Raw genomic sequence first — 21,547 nt, 5'->3', positions numbered from 1 at the left:
GCCGGCAAAATATCAAATGTCAGACCCAATAAGCAGGGGGTTCTTGAGAACTTCCTACTCTTTCGAAAGCAGACGACTCTTTTACTGCCGGGCAAATTCACCAATTTTCTTTGTCACTTTGACTTCTTCCAGCTTCGATCCAGTGCCTGTTGAGACCCGTAAACTATTACAACAAACAGTAATTGGCCAACGTGCGTCTCAAACATGCGTTTTAAGCTTTCAACATGGCAATCTTTTTCTCGGATGCCAAGGAACGTCGAGTAGTCTCCATTGATCCACTCTGTCAACAGGGACTATTTTTTCAAAAGGAGATATTAATGCGCATGCATGAAGGCAATGCGTTGATGACATGGGTATCGATAAGATTGGAGGCGGAATTCGTTTGAAAAGAAATTATCTGCCGAATGTCTTCGCCATGATGTATCAAATCAAATGGGAGTAATCCAAGCATCAGTTGAGTTTGTTTTTTATGACAATTTGCTTTAATGCGGCAAAGTTGAAAGCTTTATGTTTACTTTTTCGAAAACGAAAATTGACTGTGAAGTTTTAAAACTTTGTTAATCTGTTGCGACAATCGATCTTGGCAGTGGCTGGGTATTTCTCATTAGGTATTTTGACCCCGTGTCGTCCGCCATAGGTAAATAAGGTCGAATGACTTGAAAGTACAGTCAGCACTGTAGAAGTTGAAGAGACATGCGCAAATACTTCGAGTTAAATGTTATTTGACACAATCGCAGAAAATGACCGAGTGCTAACACCAAAGGAATACAGGGGATCAAGCTGTTACTTCGAGTATTATACCGTATTCACTATTCAAAGATTTCGTTACTTATTTGTTACGCAATTGTTATAGCGTCTAATTCAGGGCAGTCATTTTCCAAATATTTCTAATATCTCCAAACTATGTAACTAAGTCATACGAGACTGATTTGTCACTATTTAATCTGCATTCTTAATTTGTATCACTACCGCACTCTACAGTGTCTAGTCAACTACCTTGTTTCTCACTTCCATTAATTACTGTATATCACATTTATGGCCTTTATTGGTCACCTCCCATGGCTGTGTCTGTCATCACACCAACTGTAGAAGGAAGTGCTATTGTTTCTAGTATGTATTCATTGTCGAATCTTTGCCTGTCCATTAAAGGGTATGTGTGTGTGTGTGTGTGTGTGTGTGTGTGTGTGTGTGTGTGTGTGTATGTATGTGGACAGGATAGTGCCGATCGGAGGAACCGCCCTAGTTTTCAGCTTGAAGTTTGCTCATCACATTCATTTAAACCTAAAACTGCCTATATTACACAACATATCTCTCCAATAAGGACGGAACTGGAGGCCAGTATCTTTCGTTTATTGGCGACCTAGCTTTTTACTGACCCTGTCCTAACGCAGAAATCAGAACAATAGTACCCCTGTTATTGAAATACAGAAACAAAAACGCAATGTTTTCATCCATTAATTACACGTCAAATGTCACTCTAGCACCGTCACGTTCCACAACAAAGTGTACAGATTTAGCAGCAGTATAACGGGGATAACAACCCACTGATCTGCAGTCAAGTTGTACATACATTGCATAAAAGTAGCACTGTCGTCATATTTTGCCGTTTTTGTTTTGTTTTTTTCTTTCTTTCATTTTTTTTTTTGGGGGGGGGGGGTGTAAAAAAAACAAACCGATATGAATTTCATTTTTTTTTTCAAATTTAAGATTTTATGCAATCACCATATTATTTCCTCACCTCAACGACATGTACTTTTGGTCACGTCTGTATGGACAACGGGCCCATTCAAATAAAAAGCGGTTTTAACCAACACGCGAACACGACTCCCACAATGCTTCTCCTGTGGTGTGGTGACGTTACTTGGCCTGTGCCAGTGATTACATGTTTCTTAAACTCCTAAAAGCAACATCGGTGGTTAGGTTTACATCGACCAGTTTGGCGCAAGAATTTCTGACCTGGATGACACGTCATCGGTTCCCATTTGCGCAGATCGATGCTCATGCTGTCGTTCGCTAATTTGTCAGGTCGAGATTCGATTATTTACAGACTGCCGCCATATAGCTGGAATATTGTTGAATGCGGCGTAAAACTGTAAAACTAACCTCATTCACCCCTTTGAGTCCTTACCTCTGTAACAGACTCAGCGTCCTATTCAGATCATGAGATATACTTAATATTTTACTGCCTGACAGGGATTCATTCCATCCCTTTCATATTGCCAGGAATCTAAAATCCGCACTACTCATTGCTTTTTTTCTGTACTGTTATTTTTTGCGAGAGTTTCCAAGCTTTGATATTCAGAAACTGAGAGGCTTGCCAAACCGTTTGGTACACTTTCTTATTCTGTCTGTTAAGAAGTAAGCATCGGTTCATCATCATCTGCTCAACTATTCATGTGGTCAAATTCCCGTTCTAGGTTTTGCGACTCGCACAGAAAATAATCTTCATCTACACAGTTTATGCCCCCTTGCAGACTGACATAAAAACTGTCACTCGAAATGCTTCCATTCAAAAGCTTCGGAAAATGTATTTTGAGTGAAAGACACAAGCAACCCTATTTGCCTGACATGGTTTGTTTTGAATCTCCCCAATACGCTGCCTCGTGCACAGTAGAACGTGTTCTTAACGTGTGTATCGTGCATACCGGGCTACCCATATATAGGACGCCAATATTGCCATTGCTGTGATCGGGTGCAAGGGTTACGAAACTAGGGCGCCAGTATGCATGATTTTAGGTTTAAGCGCAATAAACTCCTCAGACTCGCCAATATTCGCGCGCCTGGGTTGGTCCTCGGCCTAACGGCCTCGGACTCAACCAGCCGCGCGAATATTGGCGAATCTTCGGAGTTTATTCCTTACGTATACTTGTGATGTCGTGTGGAACCAACTAAAGAACTTCGAACCCAAGTATGCCTTCGTCTTCATCAACGTATTCATTCGTCTTCGTCAACGTGATGTTCGTCTTAATCAAGAGCTAATCCTTGGTCGACGCACACCACATATGAACGAGTTGATAGAATGAAAGGAATTGTTATATCTAACACCGTGATATATTTCGTGTTTGCATAATTATTATCCATAATTTTATATGTGGGGTTTTCATATTACATATAAATTGATCTTGTGAATAAGTGTGTTAACGTGACTAAATATTTAATGTTTTCATATTAGGTATGATGATATATTTAGCATATCTAGATTCAACGTAATTGTATATTTTTGATATAGATATTAGACATAACAAGTATTTAGTATTTGGATGTTATACATGAATTTTATATCTGGAGGTTCGACTTGATCGTACATTAATTGTGATATTTGGATGTTAGACATAATGGTATAATTGGCATATTTACATTTGCCATAAGTATATAGTTGGTATGTATTTGTTGGACAGAACTTGATACCTGGTATTGGCGTATTAGACATAACACTTTGACTGTATGCACATGAATACCTGTATGCTTTTTGTGAATAGACATATGGTATATTTGCTATTTGAATGTTAGACATAAAAGTATTATTTCCCTTTGTATACACAGTGGAAACCCCTAGCCCGCATTCGGTGCCGGTAGAGAGGGCGTGTCGGTTTAAAGGATGTTTTAAAAGATCAAATTCTAGTGCCATTATTGAGAGCACTGGAGGGCTGATTTTGAGAGCGTCCACTGTTTGGTACTTGCATTCGTTGCCGGTTGAGAGGGCGTGTCGGTTTAAAGAACGTTTTGGAAGACCAATTTTTGTGACGTGACAGACAGCATTGGAGGGCTGATTTGGAGAGCGTCCACTGTTTGGTATTTGCATTCGTTGCCGGTTGAGAGGGCGTGTCGGTTTAAAGAACGTTTTGGAAGACCAATTTTTGTGACGTGACAGACAGCATTGGAGGGCTGATTTGGAGAGCTTCTACTGCAGTTACGATGGAGTATTTGGTATTTGCATATAAAACACAACTGTACCTGTTACATCTAGGTATATGAGACAATGACATACACTTTAATGACACGGTACGTGACTTATGTCAGTACCTGGGTAGTTATGACATTTATTAAAAATATTATTGTAAAGCGTATACTGCCAGAATATTACCGTTGCATTGTTTCGAAGGGTTATCTTTTCCTGATGTAGCGGATAACAGTAAACTTAAACATCTCCGTATGGGAACACGAGGTCACCACTGCACTGATTAAATTCATGAAAAAAAACTACAAAAAACGGTTTTAATCTCGAAATGACATTGGTTTTAACACTAACACTGTACAACTGAGTGGAAAAATACACGGCGTGACTGGTGGAGAATCCACTGGAATCTAATTTAGAAGTGTGTCTTGAAGAACGCCTGACCGCCCACACTTTACCTTGTCTATACTTACAACGTTAAGTTGAAGGTTTAATTGAAATCAACATGTGTCCATATCGTGTCGATTTCGTTATCAACATGATGGATCCAATACAGTTCTGTCTGCAACTATATAACACATAGCAATGGCAGAATGTTACTTTCAAGACATATTCAAGTATACAGTGAATCTTTCAGATTAAGTTTGGACTCTATTACACCGAGATAATATTAAATATTCCAGTAGGAACACCGATCCCTGTGTTCATCCTCGGATTGTTTTAGCGTCAACAAGACAGGAGTTGTATCAATACGTAAGGGGTTACATTTCAATTACTGCTCACTCATTCCAGCATGTGCAGTGTTATCGTACGTGACAGAGAACAATGTCTTAATATTGATCTGAGCATGCATTTGGGTTGACTTACGGTCTCTGTACGGTCAGGTTGAAGTTCGCCGTCACAGTGTCGGGGGACAAAGATCTTGCCGTGTATCCTCTTTCCAGCAGAATTGTTTTGATTAAAAAAAATTAAACATTTTTCGGGCACATTTTTTTCAAAAGAGACGAGGACGGGAGGACGTTTTCTTAGATTGTTGATAGATAAAAAAGTGACGAGGGAGGAACATATTGTTATCTTTCTTCTCTCAGAAATACAGCTTGGAAAGTTTAGCACGTGTTAATGAGTTGTAGATTCAGTCACACTCGTTCTTACAGACACTCGTTCGTATAGTGGATAAATGCATGATCGGATGCGGCTAAGTCAAAATTATTTTTTTAAATGGCAATAAAAAAATGTTGCGCGCACAAATAAATGTGACGCGCTGATGCCCGAGAAACAGTTCACTTTTGTTTATTTAACCTTATATGTACTACATAAGCATTTTGAAAATACCGTTATCATGTGGATTAAGTTTGGTAATACCACAGTTTCATTGTAAATGTTGTATTGTCTGGAAGATGTCATTTGTGCAAGAAATCATTAAGTATTTTCAGTTATAAGTGTGTTTTTTTAATATAGTTTATGTTTTTGTAATTTAATATGCTCAAGGGTACTAATCTTGGATACTATGCTTTGGGGGAAGGGGGACTGAATTGATTTCTGAATTTTGTGCCATTTTGAAATTAAATTGTCTCGTTCATCTATATATTGCGTGTTTTGAAAGTGATCTAAAACATAAATGTTATCACAAAAATCCGCGTCCTCGTCAGTTTTAAAACAACTCTAGAGAGAGAGATTATTTTAATGAGAGAGTGAGCGAGCTGGGTTTTACATCGTTTTCAGCAATATTCGAGCAATATCACTTGGGGGAAACACAATCATACATAACCACGTGAGGAATCGAATCCGAGTCTTCGGCGTAGAGAGCGAACGCTTTAACCACTGGGCTACCCCACCCCCTATGTTTGTCAAGATAATCGGAGTCTAACTAGTTGGGATGATGATTAAAAGGATGAAATACAATTTCTTCGACGTTCATTGATTAATAAATAACCACTAGAAGACAAAACAAGTTTTAGGTACAAGCCATCACCAGAATGCACTTAAAGTCCTCTTTCATAAGAAGGTGTGTTTCATTTTTTGGCTTTTAACATGAAAAAACCCACCCTATTTGTCCATACAAGTATTTCTTATCACAACTGCCTAATTTATCATAAAACTGACTTGATGTCTTGCGATCGACCTAATTAATCTCAAGCCGAGCGTTATACCTCAGAAAGGGAAAGAATCTCAATGTTGACATTTCGACTTTGTCAATATGTAGAGTGTTATTTATTATGTATAAATATAGAACTTTGAATTCTTCCAGCCAATTATAAACATCTGCTATGTCTACACGTAATCTCACAACAGCTAATGACTTCGTGAAGGCCTGTGCTCCTTTTATGTTTTTATTTCGTGGAGGCCATTAGACTGCAGATATATGAGCATTTAGAACCAGGAACGGCCAATTCTTCAACGAGGTACATGACTGATACCTTAAGCAATGAGCGAGTGCAGCTTGCAACGAGGAAACCTTGTGATGTCCTATATGTCCTCTGACGTGAGCCGCGTTCAAAGACAATAAATCAATGGAAGATTACATGCTGTCTGTAAATGTTTGAAGTTTAAACAGCGACTGATGGTGCCATGAGGAACTGATTTTGCATGCAGCCATTGCGATCTGTGGAACTAATGGAAACTAATATTTTGAGGAATTAGTGTAATGCGTACATTGTGTTTGGCCGTCTGATTTTCCTATATCCTTTGGGACGGTGGGGTAAAAGCGTCCGCTCGTCGCGCTGGGAAGATCAGGGTTCGATCCCAACATGGCTGTAAGTGGGGACTAAACAGATCGGGTGGTAATGCTTGGTGACTTGGTTCATAATACGTCGTGGTACTTATGTCGATGCTCATGATATCAATCCCTAGTCTTATGACACATTTAAACATCGCCTCCGTAGAGCTGGAATACTGGGTTAAACAAAAATGGCAAACACCCCTCTAAAAAACACTATGAAATACAGCACGTGAGAAAGCAATTTAACGACAGTGTTGTTGATGATGTTCCGATTTTGTGAAGAATATGTTTATATACCATAAGGCGACACGGTGGTCGAATAACGCATTGAACTTCCTTACACAGAAACCTATAGTCTTGAGATCTAACCGCACTTCTCTGCGATTTGTTTGTCTGCACCATATCCATTACATTCACTTATTTTTGTCATTCCCACTATATAATTACATAGTAGATGATGTTTTGTTTTTGACGAGGATCGGTGTGTATGAGTTGTTGGTCATCTAGTTTGACATCATGATCATGCATACACACTGCCGTGATGTAGCTGAAATGTTGAAGCGTGGCGTAAAACAAGATCCACTCGCTAACGTGCATTCATTAACTCGATGACATCTAACTTGTTCACACGGTCAAATACCCATAAGTGACAGGGTTAGGATATATGATATATGCTTGTATCTGGAAACCTTCAGCGGTATACAGGATACAGCATGGCACGCCAGATCTCCATTGATAAAACGTGGGTTAACCATACAAGAAGGATAGACTGTAATTGGCTCATAATCGTATATTAAGGTCCAGCCTGTGGCGTTTAGGATCGTAATGAAAGATTAGTTGTTAGTTGCTCAGGGGTTCCCTCCCACACTAGCGATATCTAACCTGGGGTAACCCCAGAAGCAGGTTAGACTGTAATTGCTAGCCCTTGTTGGCATGGTTCAGCCAGTGGGATTCAACAGAATAATAAAAGATTAATCAAAGGTTGCTTCGGGGTTCCCTCCCTCACCAGGAAAATGCCTGGAACCATCCTCTGAACATTTGCTTTTGCACACATGTATAGCAGAACAATTGGGAATCTGCCTAACAGACACAAATATGTCCCACATGATCGATGTGTCTATATTGATAACTTGAGGGCAAAGGTCGTTGTGCGGACACTGATAGCAGAACTAACAGGGCAACGTGAACAGCGCAGCACCTTGCTTTAGCCCAGTGTCATTGAAATGAAACCGATACATAATTATATAATCAGTCTAAGTAAACTTATCCTCAGTACTTCTCGTTATACTCCACTACTGAGTCTAACAAAACCTTATGAGAGGACGCGTCAGGTAACCTTTGAGACTGGCCAATCAGAACACAGCTTACCAAATAGCGAAAGTAGACTTTCGTACATACATTTTGAACTTTATGTCACAAAGGTTCATACCCGAACGACTCCGAACGCCATTTAGCGTACGATCGCGTCCGGCTGATGCACACGGTGCACGTTGCAACCATGACAACGGTGAGTATACAGTCGCTGAAAATAGTGTTTTTGACAATATTCAAGGATGTCATCTTGCGGAAATATTAACTAATGGTAACCATGTGAACAGAAACCCCAAAGCGTATATACTGCATGTCAAATAACTGTGTTATATGCAGACTTTTGTTTGTGGAGAGATCTGTGTCAGTGAATATTTTGTAAGTCCCTCCGATCCCTAAGTAGTAGCCGTTGTCTGATTGGTAAAATTTCTTAACCGTCTCGCTATTGATTGGACGGTCATAGGTCGCTGAAAGGTTACCTGACGCGATCTTCTACTAGGGTTTGTTAGACTCAGTGGTGGAGTGTAACGAAAAACAATGAGACTAAGTTTACTTAGACTGTTATAGAAATGACATTATATAGGAGTCACACCATAATGACCTTTCATGCAATCAATCGGAACGTCGCTTCCGAGATAGCAGACGTCTGTGTGTTTTCAGTTCATGCAGCCTGAAAGTGGCTAACATTCGGAAGGACATCGTGACTGTCCGACAGGTTCAGAATGTTTTACTGCTGAGACAGTAATTGTTGTCATACAATGGAGGCTCTCTGTGACATTGTGAGTTTCCTTTTGTCCATTTTCAAATATTGAATCCAGAACTTTGTCAAACTATTCTTGAAATTAAACGTAGTCTCGGACGGAAACCGCTGCTGTAAACAACTCAGAAGGCGTTTGGTCAACTTCCGGTTATTGAGGGAAATTCCATCCTTCAACTTCCGGTTATTGAGGGAAATTCCATCCTTCAACTTCCGGTTATTGAGGGAAATTCCATTTTCAACTTCCGAGATGCTCCGTCTATTCGAATACTGAAGTGAACATTTGAAGCCATTCACCTGCACTATATTGCATGTCTCTTCATTTTACTTAAATGTTAATTTCTATGCATTACGGTAGAAAGACAGCGTTAGCATCGGACCATGTTGAGAGGGATCAATCATGAGACATAATAATTAGCGCTATGGAGTTGACATAAGTGCATGTGTGCTCTCGGCAACTAGGTGACGATTATTGCACTATCGTTTAATTCGCTATGCCGAGTTGTGTCCCTTAGGTTTGCCAGGAAACTATGAATCTTGGTTGTAATGTTTCAACTTTACATGTGGCCGTAGGTTTCACCAACGTAGAAAGAGTGTAAGAGTCTCACAACTTTGGCCCAAACCATGCCGACATGCAGCAACATAACTGAAATGATAGCTGTAAACTTAACTCACTCAGATCACCAACGAGAGTGTACTCCGTTAGATATTGTCTGTTGTTCCGTGACAGTAGCAGCAGTACGCCATGGCAAGAAGCTCGCACAAGGCGTGCATGTGCTTACAAAATGTTCACATCATTCGGGCTCCGTCCAGCGCTTTCCTGATACGTGAATTATTGCTTAACGGGGCGTTGATATTATCTAAGCTATTCTTGGCGAGTTAGCTAACTGAAAATTGCGCTTTGAAATAGAGATGATAAAAAGGTGTGCTACAGATATGGCATGACATGTGTACCCTTTTCGAAAACACCTGACGTCATCGTAAATATTTAATGATCCAACCACATTATTTTACCACTACTTTGTCATGGTGCCCCTTGGAATTTGTTCTGTTAGATAATCGAGAATGGATTTTTTACTCGCTTTGACTTGTGTATTTAAGGCTAATCATTCTCATCATATCTCAGGGCTAGAATAGTGCTAAAAGGAGCGTAACAACCATACTCAGTCACATCACACACAGCATGCGCAGAGCCCTAAAAGGGTCTCCATAATTTCACTTTAAGGTGAGGGAGACCCAAGTAGGAAATCGGACCCGGGTCTTCTGCGGGACGGGCGAACGCTTAAACCATTCGGCTATACTATCGCCCTGTTTTAGCAAGATGTATTGTGCTGACTCGAAAAGAAAGCCTGAAGTGAACGTCGTGAACATTAACCACATTTCTAGTACGGTGCTGAGAAACCGAGAGTCGGCAGTGTTCTGACACGGCTAAGGGACGCAACTCAGAATGGCCACTGTCGTGACTTTTCGTTTATACGCCGCTAAATTAAAATTGGCAAACTTTTGTAACAGTACTTCTGAACTTGATCCTACCAGCGGTTCCTCGTAGAAACGTTGGCTTCATGAAAATCTTTAACAACAAACATGTAGTTCTCAAAGCAGTTGAAAACATTGATTTCAAACGTAGCTTTACACCACCCGGTGTTTTACGTCTATACGGCTGAAGTAATGCAACCTACCATGTCACTTGTCTGTTCTTGTAATCTCCAAGTAACAGCTACACTGCAGGTGTCAACTTGAAACACATCATCCAATATGCTTCCTGAAACAGTCATTGCTTCTCCTTCTTCTGCAGGTGTGGAAGGCTTTAAAGGTCAAATTGTATGCCTCGAAACTGTTCCAGAAGAAATTCGTGGTCGAACATTTTGCCAAGCTTTGATTCAAAGTGCGCTTTTTGCCTTTCAAAGTGCACTTTTTCTAATGAATAATGAGATTTATGATTGCCGTTTAATTGATATGTTTACTGGTACGAATACACAAATTCTTTTCTTTTTGCGAAATCTTGGTGATCTAGAATCACGCGAAGCTGACGTCGCCAAGTTTCAAGTCTTAAATCTTTTAAAGGGGTGTGCTTCTTATGTATATCAATGTGTATGCAAAATTTGTTGAAAGTATGAGAAGGAACTAATACCCTTGAAGTGTCACCTTGAAGGATGGTTAACATCAGATCATACACTGCAATCATGTGAGGGTTCCAACTCTTGACGTTCAGGTGACGAACTATACTTTAACCAATAGGCTCACACAAATGAATTTGAGAAAGCGAAATGATTTGTAAATGCTTGTCAATGTACACAGAGGTTTAAAGATGCACCCGCTGTGATTTAGGTGAAGAACAGATCTTTACAGATTCACTCCTGTCGTAAGAGACACAGATTAAGATCCACCCTCGAAACCCCCTCTAACCCGTGAAGATCCGGGTTGCAATTGATATCCAGCAACCCATGCTTGTCGTAAGAGGCGACTAAAGGGATCGGCTGGTCAGACTCGCTGACTTGGTTGACACATGTCATCGGTTCCCATGTGAGCAGATCAATGCTCCAGTTGTTGATCACTGGATTGTCTGGTCAGGTCAGGTCAGGTCAGACTCGCTGACTTGGCCGACGCATGTCGTCGTATCCCAACTGTGTAGATCGATGCTCATGTTGTTGATCACTGGATTCTCTTGCCCAGACTCGATTATTTACAGGACCCCGCCATATATCTGGGATAGTGCTGAGTGCGGCATAGAAGCAACCACAACGTATGCTATTGCTGGTGGCGTTGTCGATCTCTGACGGTGGCTAGATGCTTGCGGGTACGCTGAACTATTCCCTTAACAACCCTTGACCTACTTTTACAGGTGACTTTGAGATAGATGAAACATTTCTGAAGTGATGGAAACTCGCTCACTCAAGGTACTATGGCAGTTACGATCATTGCCATTTAACGGCCAGTGTTTAAATGCGGCGTTACGGAGATACGTACGTAACATATGACGACAAACATCGTAACCAGAAAGTCCAACATAACTTTCTACTTCTCTTGGAAAATTCATCTTCTAACGTTACACGTTACGGTAACTGACTCGTTCCGTTGTTAGGCATGTCTTGAATAGTTGTTGTACCGCATGGTTAATTTGAAGACGGTGGAAACACCTTGAAGAAAGAGCTCTGGTTTGAACTGAAAGGGCAGAGCGATCTTGACTTTTACTCAACATTTTTTCGCCAGGATTCCTTTTCATCGATTAATGTTCCAAGTTCAGATTCCCCTGCAGATAAGTTTTCAAGTTCATGGGCTTGGTGAAAGAACTCCTCCACGTCGCCTGCTTCTCCAATCAACATTCTATATCACAGTGAAGAGTTTATCTCTTACGTTTACACCTTCATAACAAAAGAGCACATGAATGAGACTTCGGGAAATTTACGCGGAGAAGTGCGTGAAAAATCAAGTACAGGCTTGTTCCTTAAGAAAACTGGGTTAGGAAACAACACAAATCTAATTTTTTTTCGACAGTCCCGCAAATAACGCGCCAGATGGAGTTTGATACTTTTTGCGCACTGCTGCATTGGCAGGCATTTTAGGTCCCCGAAGTAAGTTCGGAATCTGCAAAAAATAGTTCTTTCATTGTTTTCATTATTACACACATATTGCATACATGCCTAAAATTAATGATAGTTTTGTCAATTCCACACTTTACGGACGAAACACATGTTTGCATTGTGTATGTGCGTATGTGCACGTGTGTGTGACTTATTCGTGGTATTTTTAAAAGAAATCCCTTCTGAAATCTGAAAGGTCATTACAGTTACCTTCATCTGTTTCCTCAAAGGGAGTTTTTCAGCTTTATTACTCGCCCATCGTCTTGATCATTTATCGTTTGGATATGACACTGAAATTTGATGTAATTGTACGGATTATGTTTGTGAACGATATTCAAACATGATGCCATGTGCAACTATCAAACATTTACAAATCATGCTAAAAAATAAAACCAAGAACATTACAGTAATTCAAAGTGATACCTACCGTCAGTTTAAACCAAAAGCTTGAAAAACAAGCTGTGTTTAATGTTTAATAATCACGCTGCTATGTCAATAGGCTTGGTACCTTACAGTACATTTTAATGGTAATGTGTTTATGATTACAATGTGGGGTCAGCAAAACAACGGCTCTGGAGTGTCCGACATTTCCCCGTGGAACGGACATACATAATAAACGCTATTTACTAACCATTCCCAAAGAAGAGAGGACTAACGGGATCGGGTGGTCACGCTCGCTGTCTTATCGAATCCCAAATGCGTCGATGCTTATATTGTTGATCACTTGATTGTAGATTCTAGATTCGATTATTAAGAGACCGCAGTCATATGGCTGGAATATCGGTAAGTGCTGCGTAATATTAAACTCACTCACTCACTCGTTCTTCATCATGGACGTGGAAGCCATGAAACAGAATTTCTCACTTGTGAATGACGAGAAGCTCGAGGTATGGTAACTGTCCCTAAATTCCTTCATATTTCATGTCCACGTAATAACGCTTAATAATTCCAGGCTTGTACTAACCCAGAAAGAAGTCGTGACTAGGAGTGGTACCATCTTCATTCACAACGCCTGTATACCATGACTCCTATGAGTGAGTATAGTGATCTAGGTACCTCTCGCTATGTGAGTTTTTACACCTCATCCTGTCATTAGCATCCAGTCAATCAACCCGTCTGTATGAACAGGAAAGCATGAAGAAAGGTTGCTCTACACAAGCGAGACAAACATGATATGATAACAGTTGTTGGTATTGGCAGCTACCTATGCCATGAATAAACATACAACAAGCAAGTGGCGTATAAATGGGATGGACCACCTCCTGGCTTGAACAGTACAGTACTGCCCGGCAGTAGACAAGACAAGACAATCGTTTGTTGTATTTTAGGCCACCGGTCCTTATAAAAGAGATTTACATACAGCGTTGTGATACATGTTTTAGGGATATATATTATGACATGACTAATTGTAAGTGCTTGCTCCAACGATTAGATGCATACTAAACATAGAGAGCTGGGTTACGATGGGTGGATTCATTATTAGTTGTTAATATACTACAGTAGTAAAGGCTATTAATGATAGTTTCGATAGATAATATTCTCGGATATAGTTGTAACGTAAATCTTCATAAAACGGACAATCAAGGGTAAAATGTACTTCATCTTCAACTGAAGAGTTGCATAAAGGACAAATTCTTTCAGTAAGTACATATACATTTGTGAATATGTATGTCTGAGTGTTTGTGTATGTTTACCTATTCGTGCGATCGCGCATGTGTATAGATCTATTTTTGTATGTACATATGTCTACTTTATGTATTAATGTCTGTATGGAAATGTATCTGTCAGTTTATTACAAAAACACAAAAACAGACACCAACTCATACATACATGTATATCTTGTGGGCGTTGTTTCTTGAACTTATCGTTCATCTTAATATTCCATTTCTTGAAACAAATGTCGGATATACTTGGAGTTTTTCATATTCAGTTCCTCTTATCTAGAATGGTATTTGCCGATTTTCATTCATTTCACCGAAAAACTCATCCGGCATCATTCCAACCTCTCCGAGAGAGGAACATTAAGAAAAAGATATTTGTTATGGCTGACGCTTTATGTTTTATCTGCACATTATAAACATCAATTATCCACCTCCATAATTAAAATACATCTCTTATGTGACATAAAAAGCTTCTGGCCGTCGGCACGGCCTTCATCGGTTTTCGGCCTTGACCTTTCAGAATAGCGTTTGGCGCTTTTAATCGGAATAGCAAACATTTACACAGCCACGCTTCTTTCATGTTAAACTATTTAATGACTACCTACTCTTTCTAATGTATGTTTGAATAAATAATTGCCATTTTGCTTCCATCGATTCTTCAGAATGAAGCCATTTAAGGACGTTAGCCCCGGTAGAAATACTGTAGGACAAAACGTTCCTCACAACCAAGACCCGGGTTTGCATAATAGCCCACTGCAGGGAAGTTTACTCGTTGTGAAAAGCATTTAGGTGTTCCTAATTCATATACAAGCAGTTGCCAGGCAAACAGCGGTTTAGGTCCTAACTACGTACTATTTCATTCAAAACCACTGGCAAGGTGCACTGCGTGTTTGGATACTCTCATGTTACTGACTGGATAGACTGAAATGAGCACCATGAATTTCATTATCATCAAATGTTTGGCCTTTTCCATTCCATGTCTGAACTGATGGTAATTTCATTACCGAGTGAAATGTGTGTATGATCTGAGGGTGTCATTGCCGCAGAGAAGCTAGTCTGCTGCACATTGCAGTTGATGCTGCGTATCTTCAAGACGGATGCATTTGAGATATGGATCAATCTTTTCTGTTTGAGTGCAGGGAAGCGATGAAAATGGGATGCAAATTTGATTTTGTCAACTCATTTATCTTTTTCTGGCAAACAAATGGTGTCAGAAGTCATATGATAGGCAATCTGGACTGGAGCATTGATCTAACCAGTAATATTGGTGTCTAATAAATTTGCATATTTGCTTGTGGTTTTTACGTTTTCACATGAACATTCTCTTCACAAAATGTGAGCGATTATGGTTTTACGCGGCTTTTAGCAATATTCCATCAATAGCACGCTGGGGGACACTACACATACCGTGCCTGTGTTCGGAATCGAACCCGGATCATCGGCATGATGAGTAAACACTGTAACCAAGAGACTGCCCAAACGCCCCTCTTCACAAAGAGGCAGTATTTGGCAGATTAAATTAAGCACGATATTTTTGAGAACACTCCTCACCGTCAGCGTTGTGATACTTACCAACGACCTTTTTTCTCATGTCAAGGAACCATCCGTTTCAGGTTACAAGATCATGTTCACACTTTGCAATAGCGGAGTACCCAAGTGGTTAAAGTGGCTGCTCACTGAAACATGACTGCCAATGCTACACGGTTGCATAGCCAGAATACGTAATTTCAGAGAGAAAACTGGTTTCAAAATACACTTGATTGAACAAAAAACATGATGAAAATATAAAAAATGACTAAATGTGTGGTTGAGGTGGGGTCTTTGAGTTTTCAACGTACTTCAGATATACCGTGTGAGGGCATAATTTCTACTGGTGAGACGACTCAACCTGTATACGTACACATATACAGAAGGGTATGGCAAAATGGAACCATGACTGCTAATCACTACATACACGTATCCGGGATTCGAACCAATAATCTGCGGATAATGGGAAGACAGCGACTTGATAACAAACAGGAAAACATCGTTTTTGTCGCTGCTTTTAGCATTATCGCATCCATGTACACCGAAAACAACCGTGTTCATGTAATGAATCATACCACAGATATAGAGGATGCTCCTGGGTGTGGTCTGCGGTCTAGGGGAAAAGCGTCTGCCTCGAGAGTAGAAGGTCGATGGTTCGATTAAGGGAACGTCATACCAAAAGATGCTACTTGTTGTTATCAAGCCTGGTACTCGTCATGAAGGGGATAAAACAAGGCCTGGCAAGCAAGGGGTGAGTGACTTTAGTTTCACGCCGCACTGAGCAATATTCCAGCGGTGTCAGAATACGACGGCAGACGGCAGCTATACGACGGCAGTCTGAAAATAATCTGGACCAGACAATCCAGCTTGCAATATCATGAACATTGCTCTACGCAACTGGGATACGATGACATGTGTCAACCAAGTCAGCAAGTTTGACCACCTAATCCAAATAGTCACCTCTTACGACAATCATGGGTTGCAGAAGATCAATTCTCATCCGGATCTTCCTGGTTATTTGGTTCAACCAAATAAATAACAAGTGAATTGGTTCAGAAATTCATCTAATCTGAATGATCTAAATTATTACTGTAACTTTTTGAACACGTTACATTACACGAGTGATTAAGCTGCACCCATTGAACTGTCTATACCACAGGCGATGGCACAACAGCAAGACTAACTGAAAATGGACAGAGTATCTAAACGTTGCTTGACAAATGCGATGTTTGTCTCACTGAGTGAGACAAAGAAGCATGACCTTCACGAGTGACTAGCAAGGAGTCTGTGTAAACATTGTCTTAGTTGGCTATCCATGTTAAACACCTGCATGGTATCTCCGTGCGGCGGTACAGCAAAACCGTCATTAGTCTCGACTAGTACAAGAAGTCACTCTCACGCAAAACACGCTTGGATGGCTGCAGCAATACAAAGGCCCATGTTAAACTCTATTTCACCTCTTCTCAAAGCCTCACAGATACCAAAATTAATCAGTACCTCCATACTCAATAAATTCTGACGTCAATACAGAGAAACGACAACATGCACAATTTGTGAATAAGAACTTCGATGGAACTAATTTTAATCTTCAAGTTATGACGTGGGTGTAATTAAATTTCAATCTCGGTTGTTAAAACACTGCATTTCTCCGAGCAATGGTCGGAGGTTTACGGCTACAGCATGCCGATTCCAATTGATAAACCATCACTTGGCCTGAGTGTAGTCAGTTCGCTGGATCTCGTTTGAAGAAAAACACGTAACATCAATCCCTTGAATTAAGGCTGCGCAAACATTCTTTGATTTTTCCATACATTGAGGGGAGTTAATGAGACTTCTTAGTATTTGATTTCAATATTTTGCTACATCGCTTATCAGTAATGTTATCCCGTTACTTCATCCGTAAGCCATGAATTGCACTACATCACGTGATACTCAACCTCGGCTTCATTCAATGACGGCATAATCAATATTGATAAAGTCGCATTGATTATTTCTGAAAAAAATGCTTGCTTTTAAAAAAGATAACGGCAGTGTGTTGACCATAGGATATGCATATATCTGATTGATTTCTTCCTTGTGCTACAATGATGCAATGAATTAACGCAAAAATACATGAATTTGATATTAACGTTCCTTCCTGGAGATTTAAAACTGTACGTGCAGAGGATCAACGCTGTGAGCCTTTGCGCCAAATGGCCGACTCGGCTTTCTTGCCTTCGCGAACATTCCGGAACAGTCCGAAAATTCCATACATCTTGAGGCAATGTCTGCCACGTGTCCGTCAACAGTCATGTCCGCGGGTTTCATTTCATCAGATTTCTGGATGTGCTGAATTGATCGGTACTCCTTCGCCTAAATGATTAACCATCACATGACCAGGCTGCAGACCACCTGATCCAATTGGTCCTCTGTGGTAACTCTGCTGAAAGGGACGTAACTCGTATAGGTGGGAATATATATACGTTATACCATGGACATAATCTCGACGATGTTATTTAAATGATACTGTCTTTTGTTTGTAATATCTCGGGTTACTCTGATCCTTTTAATTCAATAGGGTCTGCTCTGAAAACTGGCAGGTCACGCTAAGAAGATGCGGCGACTCAAACCGTAGTGTAATTGCCTGCACGAGGTAGAAATATGGAGACTGGAGCTGAGGAATTTTCACGATAACTCTACAGTGAAAACATCGAAAGCACGACTGGAAACATTTACCCTCAATGCCTCTTACTTCAATAACACCTCGGTGATATTAACGCTGCATGTGTTATCGTATGTGTTTTAGATTACCGATTACAATGGGGCGTTATGGGGGGATTTTCCTAAGACAAAACCAAAATCCTTTTTACATCGAAGTTAGTATTCAGTTAAGAACATGGGTCATCGGGTTATATTTTGTATTTTCGAGAACTACTTCACAATTTGTCAACAATGTGAATTTAGGCATGGAAGTAAATTCTCCCGTTAAATTCATCATAATCTCGTCATTTAAAGATGTAATCTAAAACCCGAATCTTTTTCCACTAGCAAAACCACTATTACGTTGAACGATATTGATCGAGCTGAACACCTGGTGTTTTAAATTATCTGTGCGATAAGAAACACGATGAAATAGAGCGTTCAATGACAATGAAACATAATAATTTAATTACATCCTTGTCGTTTTTAAGGCAAAAAGAGTTCAGCGTATTTAATGAAAAATGAGGTGGCTGCTAACTCGAACAAGTACTCAATTTGGATGTCAGGTAATGTCTGTGATTTTTTTCAAGACTTCTTTCTGCCGAGAGCAGGAAAAAAAGATTTACTCTAGTGGTACTTATTCCTTGTTTAAAGAAGTAGGGTAGCCTAGTAGTTATTGCGTTCTTCAAATCGAATGGCCAGGCTTGATGTCCCTGTCTCGTTACAATGCCTGAAGCCAAATTCTCGTGTGGCACAGGTCATGAGATGGCGGTAATATTGCGATTTATTGTGACAAGCATGAACATCCACCCCTTTGATGACAACCAATAAGCATATATTTAAAGGGATACTGCATTGTTTGTGCCAATTACACGTGATGACCCTGGTCAATTAATATAAAAAACTGTAAACTGATCATAATTAGACTCTATTAGACTATGTCCACTCGTTGACCACTGATGGCCAACAGACATTTAAAAGAGAGACTATCGGCTTTGTGTTAGTTATCAGCTAATGGACGCCGTGCAATTTGTTGGCCCGATATCACATTTGCCCACCCGAGGCACGGATTTATCGCGTCTGGCATATTTCTAATGCATTATCATATTATGTCGTATTTGTTCAGCATATCCGTTGTGCGTCATCTGATCATCGGGTGTTTGTGTGCGTGGTTTCGTTCACGTGACAAGCCCGACGGTTAACATGTCACCGGCACATAATAATTAGGAAAGGTATTCATCTAAATAAAACCAAACAGCCTAGTTTTACACTTAACCCAACATCCTTTGCGATCGGATTTCGGAGACTGTGCAAACGTGCTAAAATCAATAAGGATATGACCCTGACCCCGCTCGGATACAGAGATTAATGCGCCTAACCCAGACAATTTACACCAGTTGTATGTCACGTTCGTAGGAAATATAGTTCCAATCAACTCTTTGCTTAACGTCCCGTCGCGGCAACTCTTTCAACAAAAGATGCCAGGCAATCACGTGACCTACTGATCCATGATAGGTTGAACACACCTAGTCCCTGTTTGAACAAGTGCAAGACATGCTTTTGTCACGTATTACACTTGTGACACAAGTCGGGAGCAGTAGAATGCATGTGGTTTGTCGATAATTGACGGATCGGCATATCGATATACAGGGTGACGTGTTTCCGCTCTTGTCTTAGTAACCAGTGCCCATATGTACGCTTCTGTTGATTAAATACGGCCTTATTCAATGTCTTAACCAAGGCTATATTATTCATATCCTGTTTGCGTTTGGAATACGTTTAATCGACGTCACACAAGCTTCTGTTGTCGAAACTCGAATATATTCTCACAATACCTGGTACCTGATTATATTCATGATATATATTTGTGTTTAGAATGCATTAAATGGACGTCACACAAGCTTCTGACACGATTTTCTGACAATATGTGGTAGCAGACAGTATTCATCAAACGTTCACGATGTCACCTATGTAAAGTCTTGTATGATATGTAGACAGTTATATGTTGGTTCAGTTACACAAGACTGTGTAACTAAGGATCTACATTTTACTGTATGTGGACACAAGCATGAACATGCTGACTCAGCTGAATAATGAACAGATGATCTAATGCTATATGTGGACACAAACACGAACATGCTGACTCAGCTGAATAATGAACAGATGATCTAATGCTATATGTGGACACAAACACGAACATATTGGTTCAGCTGAATAATGGACAGAGGGTGTAATGCTATAAGTGGACATGAACATATCGATTCAACTGCACAACAGGCAGAAGGTCGAATGTTATATGTCAACACAAACACGAACACATTAGTTCAACTGCAGAATGAACAGAGTACGAAATGCTTTATGTGGACACAAACACGAACATATTAGTTCAGCGGCACAATGTACAGGAACCTAATGCTATATATCAACACAAACACAAACGCAGTAAGGTTCGGTTGTGTACAAGAGACCATGGGCACATGGACAGTGGCCTGGAATAGTTTCGGTAAGGTCATCGGGGTTTGAATCCAAGTTTGCAGTGAACTGTGATCCACTGTCTACAGCACCATTCCCACGTCACTGAGTAACCAGTATACGCATTACTCCAACAGCCTAAAGGCATCTGATTCCTCGAGATTGCTCCTTTCTGTGGTTTCTTCAGCTGATTCCTCTGGAGGAATCCTTACGTTGGTTCCTACCGATGGTTCCTGCAACCGATTCTTCTAGAAAGTTGCTCAGGATGGTTCTCTCAGCTGGTCCATCTAGATGTTCCTTCAAATCATTCCTCCAGATGGTTCTCCCAATTGGTCCCTCCAGATTTACCACATAACGCTCACATAGCAAATCATCAGTTAATGCGTTTCCGTCCTTGTATTTCGATATGCAATAATGACCCAGGAACAACAGGAACGTGATGACATGGCCAACATTCCACGCCGTCGGGGAACAGTGACTCACAACCATCGAAATCGCAAAAGCCTAAACACCGATTCCTATCTCAGAGAGCTCTTGTTGAAAACCTGAGGTAGTAGGGACATATTCTGCTATGGAATCTCAGCAGGGTTAATAGAGTACGATCAGTCTAGAAATACCGGTATCTTCATCTCACAGGAATCTATCTAGAGGATTTGGGGATCTCCTGTTTTTATTTGTAGTCGGTTTCTGTGTCAAGAAACATCACCCAGTTCCATATGCTGATTTGGTTGTTGCTCATAGGTTAATCCTGATCTATTTGTTAGAATTAAACCTTCAAAGAGCACGGAATCATTTCCAGGTATATTTCCTTAACGTACCATGACCAAAAAGATTTTCCAAGAGTTTTCAATTGAGCTTGATGTCACTTTTGATCTTTCTTGTTGTTGAATCAGCAAACATCATTATTGTTCTTAAAAAACAACAACATTTTCTCAGACCAAAAGGAAT

The 21,547-nt window shown here is 40.3% G+C and overlaps 1 protein-coding gene across 1 annotated transcript in view; it reads right to left on the bottom strand.

Moving 5' to 3' along the window:
• Positions 1-21,088, bottom strand: part of LOC137283870 (uncharacterized) — a 92,311-nt gene extending 71,223 nt beyond the window's left edge. The window contains exon 1 of the mRNA XM_067815547.1: positions 20,812-21,088. Within this exon, the coding sequence (XP_067671648.1) occupies positions 20,812-21,088 (277 nt within the window). The remainder of the gene's footprint in view (positions 1-20,811) is intronic.
• Between the last annotated feature and the right edge of the window lie 459 nt (positions 21,089-21,547).

Source organism: Haliotis asinina, chromosome 5 (assembly GCF_037392515.1).
Source record: "Haliotis asinina isolate JCU_RB_2024 chromosome 5, JCU_Hal_asi_v2, whole genome shotgun sequence".
Classification (NCBI taxonomy): domain Eukaryota; kingdom Metazoa; phylum Mollusca; class Gastropoda; order Lepetellida; family Haliotidae; genus Haliotis; species Haliotis asinina.
This window is presented reverse-complemented; position numbering and strand designations above follow the sequence as displayed.